The sequence below is a fragment of the Plecotus auritus genome (assembly GCF_963455305.1).
Source record: "Plecotus auritus genome assembly, chromosome: 4".
NCBI classification, from domain to species: domain Eukaryota; kingdom Metazoa; phylum Chordata; class Mammalia; order Chiroptera; family Vespertilionidae; genus Plecotus; species Plecotus auritus.
In genome coordinates this window covers 99,199,006-99,219,085 of record NC_137775.1, presented here as the reverse complement: position 1 = coordinate 99,219,085, position 20,080 = coordinate 99,199,006, and the positions used below count along the sequence as shown (strand labels likewise).

Below are 20,080 nucleotides of genomic sequence, written 5' to 3'. Positions count from 1 at the left end.
GTAAGGACAGCAAGCAGGGACCGTCCGCCCCTCTAGCCCCATCTTGCCTGGTTATGCCAAGGCAGACATCATGCCACAGCCACTACTGGACCCTCTACAAGCCTCAAGGCCCTGGTATCTGGACTCTGTGCCACCCTATGCTCCCCTAGAGAATCTAATTCCTCACTCCCCCTGCGAGAGCTGAAGGGTGGGCCTAGCAGAAATGAGGATGAAAAGATTAGGAACTCCCAAAACTTTGCATTCTGTGCCCAGCAGTTTCACCTTCCCTGTTTCTTGCAGGGTGTCCTGTAAATTCTGTATATGCTCCAAATTTTCCTCTAATTTTAAATGTAAGCTTATTTCCCTAGATCATTATCTACAGACTATCAGAAGGTGGGTAGGGTGACAGGGGTTTCAATTTGCTTCTGTTCCTTGCTTTTAGTCCCTAGAGAAGGGGGACCTGCAGTGCACGCTTTCCTCCAGGCCCAAGTTGCCTACCTCAGGGCTCTTAACTGTAGGCACCCAGACAAGCAGATCTGCTTGCCAGAGCCCCTCTTACTGGTCTTCCCTACCACCTCCCCATGTTTCCAAGAAGAAATCCTGGTAAAAACGTCTCTTATAATGTGTCAAGAGTTGAATTGGGGGTGGGGAGTGTATGCATTTGAAACAGAGTGTGGGTGCCCAGATATGTGCCCATTTGATGTTTCTCCGATAGTGCCCCTTATTATGCCAGAGAAACTAGCACTGATGAGAACTTGGCTTGAGGCTTGAGAAGGCTAAAAGGCTCTGACCTGCCTGGCTTCCTTAGCTTGCACTTCAGCTTTGAAAAGAGCCACCTCGGCCCCAGCTGGCCATATGCACGTGAGTCAGTGCAAGAACACTACTATAACTAGTAACTACTCAGTAAAATCCAGGGTGTAAAAAAAAGGAAAAAATCTGGAATACTTACCTAACTTTAACATTCTAAAGTCTCAATAGTTAAGACTGTGATTTTGATCTTAGGATAAACATGATATGATATAGGATAGAGTCCAGGAATCAACACACACTTCTACAATCCACTGATTTTTGACAACAGTGCCAAAGCATATCAATGGGGAAAGGAAAATATTTCAACAAATGGTGATGGAACAACTGGATATTCTTTATTTTTTATTTTTTTAAATATATTTTTATTGATTTCAGAGAGGAAGGGAGAGGGAGAGAGAGATAGAAATATCAATGATGAGAGAGAATCATTGATTGGCTGCCTCCTGCATGCCCCCCACTGGGGATCAAGCCTGCAACCTGGGCATGTGCCCTTGACCAGAATTGAACCCAGGACCCTTAAGTCCGCAGGCCAACGCTCTATCCACTGAGCCAAACCAACTAGGGCTATTCTTTTTTATCTACACTAATAATAGAGGAATATGCAAATTGTCTGGGACACAATCACAGTAACAGTAATGACCAAATAGCAGGCTGGCAGGCTGCGTGGGGCGACAAGGGTGGCAGGGGGGTTAGTGAGGGACGACCAAACGACTGAACAGCAGGCTGTGTGGGGCGACCAGGCCGGTGGCGGGGGGGAGGGGCAGTAAGGGGTGACCAGGCCGGCGGGGGAAGTTGTGGGCAACCAGGCCACCAGGGGGGGCAGTTAGGGGCGATCAGGCAGGCAGGCAGGTGAGCAGTTAGGAGCCAGTGGTCCCAGATTTTGAGAGGGATGTCTGACTGCCGTTTTAGGCCCGATCCCTGGGATCGGGCCTAAACCGGCAGTCAGACATCCCCCGAGGGGTCCCAGATTGGAGAGGGTGCAGGCTGGGCTGAGGGGACCCCCTCCATGCACAAATTTCATGCACTGGGCCTCTAGTATATATATATTTTATTGATTTCAGAGAGGAAGGGAGAGGGAGAGATAGAAACATCAATAATGAGAGAGAATCATTGACTGGCTGCCTCCTGCATGCCTCCTACTGGGGATCAAGCCCACAACCTGGGCATGTGCCCTTGACCGGGAATCCAACCATGACTTTCTGATTCCTAGGCCAATGCTCAACCACTGAGCCATGGCAGCTGGGCTGGATATTCTTATTCATATGAAAAATAATGGCCCAACCAGGGTGGCTCAGTTGTTGAGCATTGAAAAATAAAAATAAAAATAAAAATAATGAACCTTGACACCTACCTTACACTATACACAAAAATTAATTTGAGATGAATCATAAACCTAAATGTAAAAGTTAAAACCATAAAACATTTAGAAGAAATCATAGGAGAACATTTTTTGGACCTGGGGGTATGCAAGGATTTCTTAGCAGGACTCAGAAAACAGTAACAATAAAAGAAAAATTGTAAGTTAGACTTCAAAGTTGTAAAACTCTGCTCATCAAGGTACCTTTAAGAAAATGGACAATCAACCCCTATGTTCATAGCGGCTCTAAGATCTGGAAACAGCCCAAGTGCCCATCAGTAGATGAGTGGATAAAAAAGCTGTGGAAGAGCATTAGCTCAAGCACTGAAGGGTTGCGGATTCCATTTTTGGTCAAGGGCATTCGTGAGTTGCTGATTCTTTCCCCGGCCCATTTCAGGCGGGGTGCAGGAGGCAACCAATTGATATGTCTCTCTCACTTCAATGTTTCTCTCTCACACTCTCTTTCTCTCATCTCTCTCTTCCCCTCCTTCCCTTCCACTCTCTCTAAAAATCAATGGCAAAAATATCCTCGGATGAGGATTAACACACACACACACACACACACACACACACACACACACACAAAAGAAAAAGAGTGATGGTACATTTACACAATGTAATACTATGCAGCTATAAAAAAGAAGGATTTCTTACCCTTTGCGACAGCATGGATGGACCTGGAGAATATTATGCTGAGTGAAATAAGTTGGTCAGAGAGATAAATATCACTTGATCTCACTTATAAGTGAAATCTAATGAACTTAATAGACTGACAAACAAAATAGGTCCAGAGGTGTGGAGGTATGGAAGAGACTGACATACCTCAGAGGTGGCAGTGGGGGAGAGGGAGGAGGATGGAAAAAGATTAACCAAAAAACATATATGCATAACCAATGGACACACATAATAGTGTGGTGAAGGCCTGGGGTGCGGCAGGGGCTGAGAGGAGATGAGGAAATAGAGGGGAACAGGGGGACATCTGTAGTACTGTCAACAATAAAAAAAATTACATGTATAAAAATAAAAAGAAAATGGATAATCAAGCCACAGACTGAAAAAATATTCATAAAATATATTACTGATGAAGGACTTGTAAAGACTTGGGCAAAGTAATTGAATAGATACTTCCCAAAGAAAAATATACAAATGGCCAATAAGCACAAGAAAAAACACCATTGGTAATCAGTGTAATGCAAATTAAAAACAAACTACGAGATACCACTACATCTCTATTAGAATGGCTAAGCTTAAGAATGACAGCATCAAATGTATGTGAGGAAATCAAGTAATGAACTGTCATACATTGCTGTTCAGAATATAAAATAGTACAAACACTTAGGAGAACTGTTTGGCAATGTCTAATAAAGTTAAACATATTTCCACCTAAAAACCAAGCCATTCCATTCAGTGTGATGGGCAAAATAATAGCCCCCCAAAGATGTCCACATCATAATCCCCAGAACCTGGGAATACAATACCTTACATGAGAAAGGGACTTTGCAGATGTAACTAAGTTAAGGATTTCGAGATAGGGAACATTATCCTTGATCTCGATGGGCCTAATGTAATCATACGGGTCTTATAAGGGAAAGAGGGAGACAGGAGAGTCAGAGGCAGAGAAGGAGATGTGATGAGAGCAGAGGTCAGAGAGAGAGAGATTTAAAGATGCTATCCTGCTGGCTTTAAGATGGAGAAATAGGCCATGGAATGCAGGTGGCTTCTAAAAAAGGCAAGAATAGATTCTTCCCAAAGCTGCCAGAGGAATGCAGCCCTGCTGACCCATTTTGGACTTCTGACCATTAGAACTGTAAGCTCACAAATTTGTATTGCTTTATGCCACTGAGTCTGTAATAATTTGTGATAGCAGCAATAGGAAACTAATACACCTAGGAAAAATGAACATGTGCCACAAAAGACTTCTATGAAGCATTCACAGCAGCTTTATTCACAACAGCCAAACACAGATGTCCATCTGTGACAGCGGGTGGATTAACTGGGAAGGGACAGGAGGGAATTTTATGGGAAAGTGAAATGTGCTGCATCTTGATAGGGTGTCAATGCCCTCCAGCTCCCAATTAAGAATATACCTGTAGTTAAACAAGGTTGAGTTTTTTGCTCCTTGCAATGAGGGAGAACACGTACCATGGGGAAGCATGGGGTCTCGGTAAGAAGGTGTTAAGAATGACTTGTTTTAGGATTTGGTTTGTGTTAGGTGATTTTGGGGTGGTGTTAAGAAAGCAGGGCTTTGCCCTAACCGGTTTGGCTCAGTGGATAGAGGGTCGGCCTGCGGACTGAAAGGTCCCAGGTTCGATTCCGGTCAAGGGCATGTACCGGGGTTGCGGGCACATCCCTGGTGGGAGGTGTGCAGGAGGCAGCTGATCGATGTTTCTCTCTCATCCTTCTCCCTTCCTCTCTGTAAAAAAATCAATAAAATATATTTAAAAAAGAAAGAAAGCAGGGCTTTGCTCTGGATTGGATGTTATCAGGAAGCAGGTGATTATCTTTAAAAGTCTTCCTTAGGAGGAAGAAATGGATGTGGCTAAAGCTACACCTGGTAGAGAAGCAGCACTCATTAGCTGGGGAGAGGGGATGTTTGATATTTCAGTGGTTTGCACAGTGAACTTGTTTTTGTCTGTGATTTGGTAAGATTATAAAGTGATTTTTTATTTTTGTCTACTTTATCCGAGTCACAAAATGACTGTGTTCTGATGTTGATGTTTGAAGACACTGCTTATAACAGGAGAATGACAGGCCTCACTGTGAGCACCAGGCCAACTTCAAACACCTCCTGGATGTCAGGGCTGCTTTTCTCTTTCTTTCTCAGGGGTGTGAGTTACGTGGTTGTATCCATTTCTCAAAGGGTGGAGTTAAGATTTGTATATTTCAATGCTAATTTTATCCAAAATGCCCGTATAAAAAAAATCAACATGAATAAACTGTAGTACAGCCACACAATGGACTACTACACAACAAAAAAATAGGAATAAACTATTGATACATGCAACATCATGGAAGAATCTCAAAACATTATGCTGAGCAAAAGAAACCAGACACAAGCCCTGCCGGTGTGGCTCAGTTGGTTGGAGCATCGTCACACACACTGAAAGGTGGTGGGTTCGATTCCCATTCCAGGCACATGCCTAAGGTGCAGGTTTGTTCCTGGTTGGGGTGCATGTGGGGGCAACCAATCAATGTTTCTCTCTTTCTCTCCCTCCTTCCCTCTTTAAAATTAATCAATAAATAAATCAGCCACAAAAGAGATCATAATGGTTCCCTTTATCTGATATTCTGGAAAAGGCAAGATTATAGAGACCAAGAACAGTGGTTAGCAGGGAGGGTGTTGTTGACCACGAAGGGGCAGCATGGGAACTTTTTAGGGTGATGAAAAGGTTCTCTAGCTGCACTGGTTAACAACTGTATCTGTTTATCAGAACTCAGAACTGTATTCTGAAAGAGGATGACTTTTGCTGCATGTAAATTATACCTCAATAAACCGGACTAAAGAAATAATCGAGTTAGGGGTTCGAGGGGAGTGGGTATAGGTATCTATGTAACAAGGATAATAGAATATTGATGGCCGTTAAAGCTCAGTGGTGGGTATATGCTGGTTTGTTATACTCTTGTTTATCTAACATTTGTTTGAAATTTTCCATAATAAAGTTTTTCAAAAAAATTTAATGGAAAGGAAAATCTCTGTGTAATGGAGGCAAAGATGTCAGTCAGTTACTGCTCGTCTTCCCGATGCACTTTTGTATGTTAATGAACTGATGCCCCTTGAGTCTCAAACTGACCTCCTGCTTTCCATGCACGTAAATAAACTAGAATGATTTATTTGACATTTCTTGCTGGTACTTTTTAGATTTTTTTAAATATCACTTGATTTGTGGCTTTTGCAAATTTTGCTCTGTTTTGAGGTCTCCTTATTCCTTCAGCTTGGGTATCCGCTCCCATTTAGTATTTACTTACTTTAAGGGCGTCCTTTTCCTCACAATGGCCTCTTTGATACGTCAGGAAACCATGCAGGGCTTATTTTTCAAGTGGCTGTTCTTTTGGATTTGTGCCATGCATTTATCACAGGCTCCCAATAAAGCACTTTCAAATAGAAATGGGCTCCAGGCTTTCTATGGGCTGTAACTTTTTAAACAATTCCTTTCATTTCTCCCCCTTAATGCCCCCATTCTGTCCTAGTTTCCCTTTCTAAAACTGAGCAATCAAGTGATGGATTTCCCCCTCCCTTTCCCGTTAGCAGGCTGAATGTGTATTGTGGTCTCTATTGACTGAGTGGTTTACCCATGACCACTGTGCCCAGTGTGGTCACTGCCCAGACCCAAATTCAGGTTACTATTTCCTGCAGTGGGGGTTCGAGTATTTGTCAAGCAGCCAGCACTCCTGGTCATGCCAATCCTCACCTTTATTTTGTTAATTGTTTTTGTTTGTTTGTTATTATTTTTTATTATTGATTTTTTACAGACAGGAAGGGAAAGGGATAGAGAGTTAGAAACATCGATGAGAAAGAAACATCTATCAGCTGCCTCCTGCACACTCCCTACTGGGTATGTGCCAGCAACCAAGGTACATGCCCTTGACCGGAATCGAACCTGGGACCCTTGAGTCCGCAGGCCGACGCTCTATCCACTGAGCCAAACTGGTTAGGGCTGTTTGTTATTTTTTAAAATGCATTTTTATTGATTTCAGAGAGGAAGGGAGAGGGAGACATAGAAACATCAATGATGAGCCCTAACCGGTTTGGCTCAGTGGATAGAGCAATGGCCTGCGAACTGAAGGGTCCCAGGTTTGATTCCAGTCAAGGGCATGTACCTTGGTTGTGGGCACATCCCCAGTAGGGGGTGTGCAGGAGGTGGCTGATCGATGTTTCTCTCTCATCTATGTTTCTAACTCTCTATCCCTCTCCCTTCCTCTCTGTAAAAAAATCAATAAAACATATTAAAAAAAAAACATCAATGATGAGAGAGAAACATAGATCAACTGCCCCTGCCCCCCCCCCTCCCCACATGCCCCACACTGGGGATCAAGCCCACCACCCGGGCACCTACCCTGACCGGGAATTGAACCTGGTTCATGGGTCAACACTCAACTACTGAGCCACACCAGCCGGGCGCATGCCTGGGGTTGTGGGCTTGAACCCCAGTGGCGGACAGCTGATCGATGTTAATTGGCTCAGTATTGTCTATAATAATAAAAGTGTAATGTGCTAATTAGACCTAACATCCTTCTGGACTTCCTTCCAGACAACCTTCTGGACGAAGCTAGAACTCTGAGGGAAGCCCAGGTCCCGGGTGCCAGAGGGAAGCCGGTGCTGGCAGCCGGGGGAAGGAAGGCCTAATCTTGAACAAATTTCGTGCATCGGGCCTCTAGTCCAAGGATAAAATCCAAACTCTTCACACCTACTAAAGTGGCTAAAATGAAAAGACTGAAGAGACTATCAATAGATGAGAAGAAACTGAGACTCACACACTGCTGATGAGAATGTAAAATGGTATTACTACCTTCAAAAACAGTTTGGCAGTTCCTCAAAATTTTAACCATATAGTTAGCATATGACCCAGCAACTCCATTCCTAGGAATATATATACAAGAGAAAAGAAAATACACTCCCACACAAAACTTGCACATGAATGTTTATAGCAGCATTAGTCACAATAGCCAAAACTTAAAATAACCCAAATGCCCACCAACACATAAATGGATAAAAAACTGTGGTATATCCATACAATGGAATACTACTCAGCAACAAAAAGGAACTATCCATGCATGTAACAACACTAATACAAGTAAAGGAAGCCAGACTATACAGAGTGCATACTGTATAAATCCATTTTTATGAAACTCTAGAAAATGCAAACTAATCTATACTGATAGAAAGCAGATGCCTGGTGATTAGGGTGGGTGAGGGATTAGGGATTAGAAACTAAGAAGGAAACTTTTGGACTGATGGTTATGTTTATTATCTTGATTTCATGGATGTACACATATGACAAAATTCATCAGATTGTACACTCTACATATATGCATTTTATGTCAATTATACCTCAATAAAACTGAAAAAATAAAGAATAAAATAACACAAACTCCTGGCCCAGCCATCATTATTGCTTCATGCTGTTTTAGTCCCAACTGTTAAGCCCTAGCTGGTTTGGCTCAGTGGATAGAGCATCGGCCTTCAGACTGAAGGGTCCCAGGTTCAATTCCAGTCAAGGGCACATGCCCAGGTTGAGCTCGAACCCCAGTAGGGGGTGTGCAGGAGGCAGCCAATCAATGATTCTCTCTCATCATTGATGTTTCTATCTCTCCCTCCCTCTTTGAAATCAATAAAAATATATATTAAAAAAAAAAAAGATTAAGCTCACATGGTGACAGTGACCCACTATGAGAGGCTTTTCCCTGGATATTCTTTGCTCCCCTCTGCCTCACAAGTCTCCAATAAAACTCCAGCTATAGCCACTAGACCACCTACCACTTAGTGTACATTTCTAGGTCTGCCTTCCCTAATTCTAGCAGAACCTCCATAGCAATCATGCATCTCAGTCACTTTTGCATTCCCAATTGAGGCCTACAGAAACTTTTTTTTTTTTTTTTTTTGCATAGAAGGGGACAGCATCTCAGAGACAACTCCTTATAGCACATTATTCATGCAGCTAACAATTACAAAGGAGCTATTGCACGTGAGGCACTGAGTCGGCCCCTGCTGTAGGCACTAACAGGTGGGGCATCTGACCTGACTTTGAAGTAGGGGCGGTTCTGTCAGCAAAGGCTTCTTAGAGGTGATATTTAATCTGAATAATGAAGAATACATAAGAGCTCCATGTGGGTGGGAGGTGGGAGAGGTTCCCCTGTAAAAGGAATGCTGTGTGTAAAGAAGTCTCAAGCTGGGAAAGAGCATGAGCCAGTTTAGCTGGACTCTGGATTTAGAGCCTTGCTTTGGTAGACAGATGGGAAGTTGTGATGAACCTGTTAGGCCATGAAAGGAGATTTGCATTTGTCTAGGTTCTAAAACATTCTAGAAGGCCCAAGCCGGTTTGGCTCAGGGGATAGAGAGTCAGCCTATGGACTGAAGGGTCCAGGTTAGATTCTGGTCTAGGGCACATGCCCAGGTTGTGGGCTCAATCCCCAGTAGGGGCGTGCAGGAGGCAGCCCATCAATAATTTTCTCTCATCATTGATGTTTCTCTCCCTCTCCCTTCCTCTCTGAAACCAATAGGAAAAAATAATAATAAAAAAAGACTCTAGAAGGCAATACAGAACTTTTGAAGAACTTTAAGCTGGGAAACACCTTGTTCAGATTTTTGTTTCCAAAAAATAACCTTGGTGCCTCATGGAGAGCAGTTGGAAGTGAGGCAAAGCTGGAGGCCAGGGATCTCTCAGGGGAAGTTTATGGTAGTCTGGGGCAAGGCCGAGGGAGGGCTGAGCAGGAGGATGGTACACTTCTGCCTCTCCGCCCTCCCCCGCCCCCACCAGCCCAGTCACCTTCTTTTCCACAGACTGCCAGCTTCCCTCAGCATCCTAAGATCAAGTCCTTGTCCTGAAAACCTAACCAAAAAGGCCATCCACCTCTCACCTAGATGGCTGACCCTGCTGCTGATCCAATAGAGCTTTACCTTCATTGGAAACAGCCAAACTTTGTCCCAGAACAAAATGATTAAACCAGGCCTCCCTCTTCTGTGGACTTAGAAACAATTGTCCTAATGAGTGCTATCAGCAAGGCTCCATTCTCCCATCTCACTTCTTCCAGGTAAGAAGTAAAAGGATTGACAAATCCATTCTAAGGGTTCAGCTTTAAAGCAGAAGTGGTAGAAGCACCCGCCCCCGCCCCCGCATTGCAGTGGGGCCTCTACAAACTGCATTCCCAAACCTTGGATAACAGTTTGGGCTGCTTTTAGCTTCGTTAACAGACCTGGCTTCTGGAGCCCAGGGTAGGAATGGGGAATTCCTAGCCCCATGGGCCCACACTGCCCTGATGGAGGCCAGTGCCTGGGGTAGGGTGTTCTAGTGGGCCCTGTCTTTAGGGTTAGATACATCCTTTTCAGAAACACTGTCTCTCAGCATCTAACCTAGGCACATGGTAGCTGCTGTTTAAAGGTCTACTAAATTCATCAAAACAGAAGTAGGGCTGCCCTAGCTGGGTAGCTCAGTTGGTTAGAGTGTTGTCCCAATATGTTAAGGTTGCAGTTCGATCACTGGTCAGGGCACATACAAGAATCAACCAATGAATGAATAAATACGTGGAACAATAAACTGATGTTTCTCCTCTCTAAAATCAATTAAAAAACAAAACAGAAGTAGGACTTCTAGAGTCGCAGACTTAAAGCTGCTACTGGCACTGCCTATAAGAGGAATCTATTTTTCAGGGAAAGGGGGGGAAGTTGTTAAATTATGAAAAAGTATCTTCAGCTATCAGTTTCCAAAATTCCTTTAAAAATCCTGATGCCTTTCTTGCTGGTAGTAGTGGGAGTGAGCTACGAGCCTGGAGATCAACCCTGGGAGATGGGCCAAAACTCTCCCAAAAGCTTTTGTCTAACAATGTGCCCAGGCAGGTGCCCAAGTGGGCCTCTCTGTGCCCCTCATAACCCATGCACCCCAAATGACCTTCTCAGGCACTTTTAATAGCAAACATTTGTTTTTCCTAGCTTTACTAAGAAAAAAACACACCCAGAACAGCCCACCTGGCATGGCTCAGTGGTTGAACGTTAACCTATGAACCAGGTCACTGATTTCGTCAGGGCACATGCCTGGGTTGCGGGCTCGATCCCCAGTGAGGGGGCGTGCAGGAGGCAGCCGATTAGATTCTCTCATCACTGATGTTTCTAGCTCTCTCTCCCTCCCCTTTCCTCTCTGAAATAAAAATAATTTTTAAAAAATAAAAACACACAAAAAACAAAACCAACCTTCATTTCTGGCATCAGTTTCACAACCCAATACCACTTGGAAGGAAACCTCTTTAAGATGCCGACTTGTCTCACTCTCCCGCTCCTCACTTCAGCCTTCACTCATGGCCCCTGCCCTACCCTTCCTTAGAATTCAGCCTGGAAATGATACTTATGTAGTATTTGGCATGGGCTCAAGGTATAGCTTTGGTTTTGTTTTCCTAACTAGACTGTGAGGTTCTTGAAGGCCAATTTCGAGGCTTGTTTCCCAAGGCACGTACTGGCACTGATCCCTGAACAGCTACTTAATGATTATTGATTGGCAGGGGCCACACAATCTACCAAAATATGAGGAAGGGCTGGCAGGCAGCAAGAGCCACCACCATCTGCATGTTTTTACCCACAGGCTCTGCCTCTACTTTGTGGATTCTCCATGTTTTCCCAGCGTCGGTGGGAGACCTTGAAGAACACATTCTGGAACTAATTGAAATCACGAGGGAAGGGGTTGGCAAAGAGCCCTCGTTGAAAAAGGGATGCTTTAGTACCAGAAAGTCACCAAGGCTATGAGAAAACCCATCCACTTGCTCGCTGGCCTCCATGTGAAACAGAAAGGCCAGGAGCTACTAACGTTTCACATGGGATCCAGGTTAAACAATCAAGGCGTGTGGACACCAGCAAACCACTTGACATCACTGGAGCCAGCAGAAAAATTGGATAAAAAGCATTCTTTGGCAAGGCAGCAGTGAAACAGCTTCCCCAAACACAACCTTTCTGCCAAAGCAAGCGTCCGCTTATTGGTGGTTCAGATTCCAAAGCACACCTCCCAGGGCCAAGTTTAAGTGCACAATTGGTGTTGCCTTTGGCTGCCACCTTGTGGTCTAAATTACAAATGTCTATGAAGACTGAAATAGGTGGCTACCAAGACAAAACCACCTGTGTAGGATTTTTGACATCTCACTTGTGTAATATTGTACCACACAAATATAACCCCCAAGTCCCTGTACCCCTGAAGATCCACTTCAGCTGCCAGTTTTGCCGGCTGGCCAGAGCTGCTGCCTTAAAAGCTTTGACCCCCGCTTAGGAAGCACATTATACTGCACCCACCTAGTCAGGGTTTGATCTGCAAGTCAAGCCCAAGGCAGGTCACACAGCAAACATGTCTGTGCTTCTGTCCAAGCTCATCGGACTGCACCTTCACCACCCACTCCTGACACTGTGCTAAGTATATGGTGTATGCAGTGCAGGACCACAGGAATGGTCCCATCTTTTTTTTTTTAATTCAAGAGAAAACATCAACTTCTTGTTCCACTTATATTTCATAGCTAATTCTTTTATATGCCCTGACTTTTATGGGATCGACATCGCAACCTTACTGTATCAGGGTGATGCTCTAATTGAGCCACTTGGCCAGGGCTCCATCAAATCCTCTGGTACCTGTACCAAAATCCTGCTTGGCTCCAAGGGAAAATTCTCAACATCCTTCTCTTGCCACCTCTCACTAAGGCTCCAGGAAAACTGGACAATGCACCCCCTCTTGTACCCTTTGACATGTAAATCCTTTAGCCTTTAAGAGGTTGAGATTAGTAAACTGTAGGCCTGAACACCATGCCTGTAGTTTCTTCCGCCTATGTTAGTCAGACTGTGAAGGATTTTAGAACAGTATTCCCCTGGTTTTCCTTACATCCTACCTTCCCAGCACTTCTGATATTCCCAAATAGGCACAGAATCTCCGTTCCAAGACCACAAAAAAGCAACTTTCCCACCACACGGAGCTGAGCCAGCATGGCTGGTCTGGTGAAGACGCCCAGCATTCTAACAGCCTCCCAAAATGGTAACCACATTGGCCATGACTCTGCAGGGAGGTGTCTGCTGGAACAAAGAGAGCCCAAGTCAAAGCCAAGTCTTGCAGCAAGTGATGTCACCCTGGATAAGACAACTCCCCAAACCAATCCAGTCTTGCCCCATTTACATTCCATAATGCAAACAAAACGGGGGTACACAACATTGTTTTCTGACCACAAGTTTATTCAACACAAAATAACCCGTCCAACTTTACTGAGGTGGCTGACCACGTCCACGACCAAATCCGCCTCTCTGTAAGAGAAAGCACAGGACACTGGCGTTAGCAGTAAGCCGGAACAGCAGGCCTCCTTATCACTGGTGAGGCTCCCCAAAGAGAATGCAAGTCATAAGCCCCAGCCTTGCCCTATTGGCTGTAGGGCCACATTCACTTTTCGGGCTGTTTCCTCATTTGTAAGACGGGAATATGGACAACCACTAAAGAGTGTGCTCACATATACACACATAGAAGCCATAGCACGGGACAAGATCTTGTGTCTGCCACCCCCGTCCCCTTTTCACTGTGCTACTGGGCAGCGGCTATTCCAGTGATAGCCCAGTCCCCACACAAGCACTTGACCTGGATTACCTAATCTCACAATCATCTTGAGATAGCTACAATCATCACCTCTATTTTATAGGTGAGAAACTGGGACACAGATCACACCTTCTGAAGGAAAATAGAGGATCTGGTTCCAGTCCACCTTGGTTCTAGAGCCCACTCACTCTCCAGTTACAGATTCTCAACCTTACGTTTAGTTCGTGAAACTAAAGGGATTACGGTCATCATAGAAGACATAGAAAAGACCACTATGCTACACGTAGTATTTATCTGTGAGACTCATTGCAATAATCTATATATTTAAAAAAGTTTCCATCTGTCTTAATGTAAAAACCTTATTTGGAATTTGAGGGTTTTTTTTTTTTTTGGGGGGGGGGGGTGACATGAGAGGTGGGACACACAGGGCTGAGGCCATAACAGTGACTGCTCATGGAGAGCAAACAGGGGAATACTCACAAACTGGAATTCGGTTGCTGACCCAGCCCCGGCCTCAGCTTTCTTGTCAGCACCAGCTGTAACGAGAAACACCAGTTTAGATTCATCACATGGTCCCATCTACTGCAGATAAGTCACCCAACCCAATCTTGCAGGGAAAGCCATGTCAGCAAACAGACCCCATGAAGTACAAGTGAATTACACTTCTGAGCTACTTTGCCCCCTCCCTCTCCCAGAGCAGCCTTCCTTAAGTCATCCTTGAAAACTCATAGTCCAAACTATTGCCCTGACTGCCACTTCCCATCACTACATGCTTCAGATTAGCACCTAGCTTACAAAGGGAACTCAGTGAAGGAAGAACTAAAAGGTAAAGAACACAATGGCCCACCGAAGCAAAAAACAACTTTATTATGACCATGGGAAAGAAGCAAAAGGAAAAGATCTCGTGCTGCCCTGTCCAGCAGCCACTAGTCCAAATTGAGGTTTGTGTACAATACTTATCAGATTTCAAGGCTTAAGAGAATGCAAAATCTCATTAATGTTTATATGGGTTAAAAAATTAACATTCAGTGGGGTAGAGGTCAATGGGGGGGGGGAAAGAGGGGACAGTGTAACACTTTTTTCCCCCCCATTGATTTCAGAGAGGAAGGGAGGAGAGATAGAAAGATCAATCATGAGAATCATTGATTGGCTGCCTCATGCATGCCCTCTACTGATGATCGAGCCTGCAACCCGGGCATGTGCCCTTACTGGAATCGAACCTGGGACCCCTCAGTCCAAAGGCCAACACTCCATTTACTGAGCCAAACCAGCTAGGGCCATTATAATACTTTTAACAATAAAGATAAATTATAAAAAATTAACATTCATGTGAACTATTTCCATTTGCTTTAAGTGTGGCCACTAGGAAATTTTATAGTCCACACTGCAGGGGTGGGGCAGCAGGGTCAACAGTGAGTATGGTTTCAGGAAATCTTGTTCAAATTGGGGTCCCTTTGGCCCACTTCAGATCACATCCACCACAGGCTCCTGTCTGCTCACTCCCCTGCCCCTTTGACCAGTAAGTCAGTGTCTTCTCCATCTCCATACCTTTGTTCATGCTCATCTCTTGCCTGAAATGCTCACTCCCCTAAACTTGAGAACCCACCCTGAGGCTTGGTCCCAAATGTCACACCCCCTGTAGCACCATTCCCTGACTGATTTCCCATGTGGTGTGACTTCTGTAAGAGCAACCACTAACTTTCTCTAAATGGAGAGCAGGTTTGCCAGAGGAATTCATTACTACTATCTATCCTGTAAGTGTAAGGTATTCAGGTCAAGTGCTCATTTAATCAAGAACTACGACTAGAGAGAGGTAAGAGTGAAAAGTCAGTAAAAATTCCCTTTTATACCTTGTTTTTCTAACACAATTTTGTTTCTGCAACGAAGATGGTGATTCTTCCTACCACTCCTCTGCAAACACCAATGGTTCGCCATTCTACCCAAGAGTAAAACCCCAAGTCCTCTCACAGCCTACAGACTGTAAGATCCACATCCTTATCAGATTCTCAAACTGTCCTCTGTCGTTTAGACAAGCCAGATGCCTTCCCCAGGTAGCCACTGGATGGCTCCCCTCCGCATCGTCAGGTGTTTGCTTAAATCTCACTTCTGCAGCATTATTGAAAATTACACACACACACTTTAATTTTCCTATAGCATCCACATCATTGGGACATATTATGTTACTTATTTTTGCTTATCCATCTCATATCACTAAAATGCAAGTTCAATGAGAGAAGGGCCTTTTTATGTTATGTACACTACTGTCTCCTCAGCTCCTAGGACAGTGCCTAGCACACCACAGACACTCAATATATATTTGCTGAATGAACAAACATCTGTTGTTCCAAGTCAATGCTAATATTTGCTATTTAAAACAAGATTTTACAGAAGGGGGTCCTAATATAAGGTGACAGAAGATTTGACTTTGGGTGATGGGTACATGGTGCAATATACATGTCTTGTAACATAAAAACCCACACCTGAAACCTTTATGTTCATGTTGACCACTGTCACTCCAATTAATTTAATAAATGAATATTTAAAATCTAATAAAACAAGATTTTACACTTTTTTGCAATAAGAAAACAACAAAGGTAATTTGAGTGGACCCTACATTCAAGGAGCTTACAACACAGGAACACAACCTCAACATAAAACCATGTTGCTTTGCTGAAAGTTTTCAGTTTGCTCTCTAGTTAAACGTCTTCAACCTAAGTCTGTCCTTAGCTCAAAGGGTGTTTTCCCCAATCCCCACCCATCAAACCCCTGCCTAAGGCAAGAAGCACAAAGGACCCCAGCCGGAGAATGAAACCAAGACCTTTCTGGTCACTCTGGCATCTTCAAGGGCTGACGGAGAATCAAGATTCTACCCTCACACACCCCCACAGTCGACTGTTACTCACGGGGCACAGCACTTCGTCTGTAGGTGTCTCTGTCAGCTTCCCCTCGTGTGAGTCTTGCAGGTCGCTCGCCCTCCAGACCTACACAAGCAAACCACACTGTGAACATGGGCAATGGGTTCCCTTCAGGCCAAGAAAATTGGAATTGCTCTTCAAATCTCACCCGAGAACATCTTAGTCATTGTAATGAGTTAATGGGAATAGAACTCCTACACCTAGAACTACCAGCTAGAAAAACTTGTCATTGACATTGTGGCTTCTTGAAGGCCTGGGAAAACTCACATCTTAATTAAAATGCCACACATCTGCAAAAGGATTGCTTTCAATTGTATTTTTCAATATATACGCACACTTTCCAATTACTTGGCAAATTCAGAAATTCAGCTATTTTCTACAAACTTTCCAATAGCTAAAATTTTGAAATTGATCCATCTCTGAAGTGGAAACTCCCTGTACAAAGGAGGCATCACAGATGAAAACCCCACCTCCAATACTCCAATAGGAAGTATATAAATAAAAAGGCCACCAAGAATCCTTTAGTCCCCACCCCCCTTCATGCTGTGGATACATTAAGACATTATTTAAAAGGCACCTTAAAAACACTGAAGTTTAATTTAGTATTCTCTCTACCCAGTTACCTTAGAGTCCATATATAGTTAAAACACCTTTTTTTGGGGGGGGGGGGGCGTGTTTAATCCCTACCTGAGGATATTTTTTCTATTGATTTTTAGAGAGTAGGAGGGAGGGAGGGAGGAAGGGGGGGGGAGAAGAAAAAGAAAAACATCAATGTGAGAGAGACACATCCATTGGTTGATTCCTACATGCGCCATGACTGGAGCTGGGAATCGAACCTACAACCCAGGCATGTACCCTTGGACAATAAATGAACCCATGACCCTTCAGTGTTCGTCACATCAGCCCAGGCAAACCATTCTTTAATGTAAAAGAGATAAAACTGAACCTGAAGTGAGTGGCTAAAATAAATGCCAGGTCTCACACATAGGGCCACTAAATCAAGTCTGTGGGGCACTGAGACAATGGGCTCCTAGATGCAGTGTAGGACTTCTGCTCTAGTTACACAACCCCACTCAACCACCAGGAGCCCCTTGGGAGCATTTGTAAAACAAATATTCCTGAGCTCCATGGAGTCTCCAGTGGAACCTGGAAGCCACGGCCATCTGTGTGTAGGATCTCCATCATCACCCAAGCTTACAAAGTTCTTGTGACAAGTTTTTCAGAACCCAAGGAAGAGGAAATCACAACCCGGGCAAAAACATGACTGTGAGCCAGTAGATAATCTGCCCCCCACCCCACATCCACACATGAAGCACAAACTTTCACACCGTGATTTTCCTGAAAAGGTTACTCAATGCTCTACCACACAGGTCTGGTCACAGACTAATATTCTGTGTGAATGCCGTCTCCTGGGATAACCTGAGGGCCTGAGTCCAGATCCATTACAAGTCTCATCCTAGGGGACAAAGGTTTCGGGACTTGACTTGCATGCCAGAGCCCTCTACAGCTGACACCAATGGCAGATTATAAGACCCCTTTCCGTCTGCCCCCCCCCCCTCCCGTTTCCCATATACCGCTCCCAGGAAGAGCTGGTGCAGAGCAGGCCGTTGGAGGTATTTATTTGGGCACCATACCTTTGGGCCTTGGGCGGCCAGTCTCAGGCCGGCTGCGGCGCAACGTGGCGGGCACAATCTCAGGGGGCAGGTGGAGGTAATCGCGGAGGTACTGGATGCCCTCGTTGGTAAGGTACCAGTAGAAGTGTCTCCAGGCAAACTGCTCCTTCACATAGCCCCGTGACTTGAGAGACTGCAAGGCAGAAAACTACGGTTGAGACCTAACTAGGGGCTTAGATTAGAAACGCGGTGCAGAGGGGAGCTGGGCTGCACAGTAGACACGTTTTCTGATGCATCTACCTCACGGCCCGTCAAGGCAGCGAGAAGCTCGGGCTGTCCTGACTTCTCCTTGGCATTTGCCTTGAACAGCCGTGGAAAACCCCTCCATCGGCACCCACTCCAGCAGCGCCCGGCTGGCTACCTGCATGGCCTTCATGACATGAAGATTGGGCACGTTCTTGTCTGCCAGCTCGGGGTGCTTAGGCATGTGCACATCCTTCTTGGCCACCATCACCCCCTCCTTAAAGAGGAGTTCATAGATGGCAATCCGGTTCTTCTTGGGCATCAACATCTACGGGAAGAAAGCGACCACCAAGAGCAATGTGGCCAGGGGTCAGGAACCGAGTTCAAGACCCACAAACGACCATACGAAATCACTGTCCAATGGATTGGAATCTCAAACACAAAACATGCAGGAAGGAGGGATTCAAACTGACACCCACCAGTTACCAGTTCCCATCTCCAGCCCCGAAAACACTTCAGGTGAGAAAAAAGTTACCAAGGCATCATTCGCTTCAAACTTTCACTCACAACCATAAAGGAATAATGGGGCGCAGACCCGGCATTCTGATTATCTGGGGACCATCAACAACTGTACCAAGATGCGCACGGCGAGGCTGTACTCTCAGGTACGCAAGGAGAGGCCACAGGAGTCTTTTTCTCACGACGGGCCGCTGACCCGCAACCAAAGGGCTAAACCTTCGCATCCTCATTTCTTACCCCTACCCCCCCAAACTAGAGTCCCAGGGCCAAGCAAAGAGGCAACGGGAGTGGAGTTCTTCCCCAAAGGAAAAGTGTGCAAGCGGGGTACAGTCCTCCTAGCCTCGCCCACAGATACCGCCACGCAAGGGCTTCATCCTTCTCTCCTCGGCCCTCCGCCATCGGGACGCCGATCTTCACCAACAGCTTCCCACTACCCCCCCGACTGCGCCCCTGGCCTCTCATTATTCAGAAATGAGCGAGCGTGCAGTGCGAGAGGGCTCCCCTTGCCCCAACTACGGGGAAGCGCAGCGACTACGGCGGCGACAGGGCCAGGATGGAGGCCGATAAGAGCCCGCACTCCACAGGAACTCACCGCGACAGCTGCTGCGTACCGGGCCCGAGCTAGAAAGGAAGGGGCATGCGCAGCGCGGCGCGGCGTCTCTTCCGGGCCGGCGTGCCCCGCCCCCCCGTCAGGACCCGCGCACAGCCTGAGGTGGCCTCGGCGGTGCCTGAGAGACTGGCGGCTCGGCAGCTGCAAACCCTGACGACACCGGCCGGTGAAACCGCCACCGCCGGGAGCCTCTACGTGGTTTGTCAGGAAATGGTCACTTTTCTGCTTGGGCAGGCTCCTTAGAAACACGCTACTTCTTTATTCCCAGCAATAATTTAACTTAATATTATGCAAGTAATACATGCGCTTTGAGCGGGAAAAGAGAGAACATACAAAGTAATAACAACAATAACAATAATAAAAGACTTTTTAAAAACAATCCTATCAACCAAAGATAACCACTACTAACATTTTGGTATATATTCTTCCAAACTCATATACACCCAAGTAAATGTATGTATGTTTTTTTCCACTCTATGCTTGGACATATATTAAATCCTTCGCCACTCTATGTAACAATACCACACACATCTGTACCCTTGCCCAATATTTTACTTAGAATAAATTCCTGGAGGTGTAGTTGTTGAGTAAAAAAGTACACACTGACTAATCTCATTGCTCTTTTAATTTGCTCTTCTTGGTTACTTGCGATAAAACATTTTTTCTTCAAATTTTTCATTTCCCATTACCTGTTTTCTTACTGAGAGTTTTTTCCTATTAAAGTTACTAGCTCTCTGTCACATATTTTTCAAGAATTTCCCCCAGGCCCCAGCTGG

General features: G+C 45.1%; 1 protein-coding gene across 1 annotated transcript; it reads right to left on the bottom strand.

Moving 5' to 3' along the window:
• Nucleotides 1-13,031: 13,031 nt before the first annotated feature.
• Nucleotides 13,032-19,366, bottom strand: RPS10 (ribosomal protein S10). The gene is made up of 6 exons (XM_080666684.1): nt 19,287-19,366; nt 18,354-18,503; nt 17,954-18,125; nt 16,308-16,385; nt 13,885-13,940; nt 13,032-13,121 (listed from the first exon to the last, which is right to left on the bottom strand). The coding sequence occupies exons 2-6, from the start codon at nt 18,501-18,503 to the stop codon at nt 13,080-13,082; spliced, it is 498 nt and encodes a 165-aa protein (XP_080522810.1). The 5' UTR covers nt 19,287-19,366; the 3' UTR covers nt 13,032-13,079.
• Nucleotides 19,367-20,080: the final 714 nt, after the last annotated feature.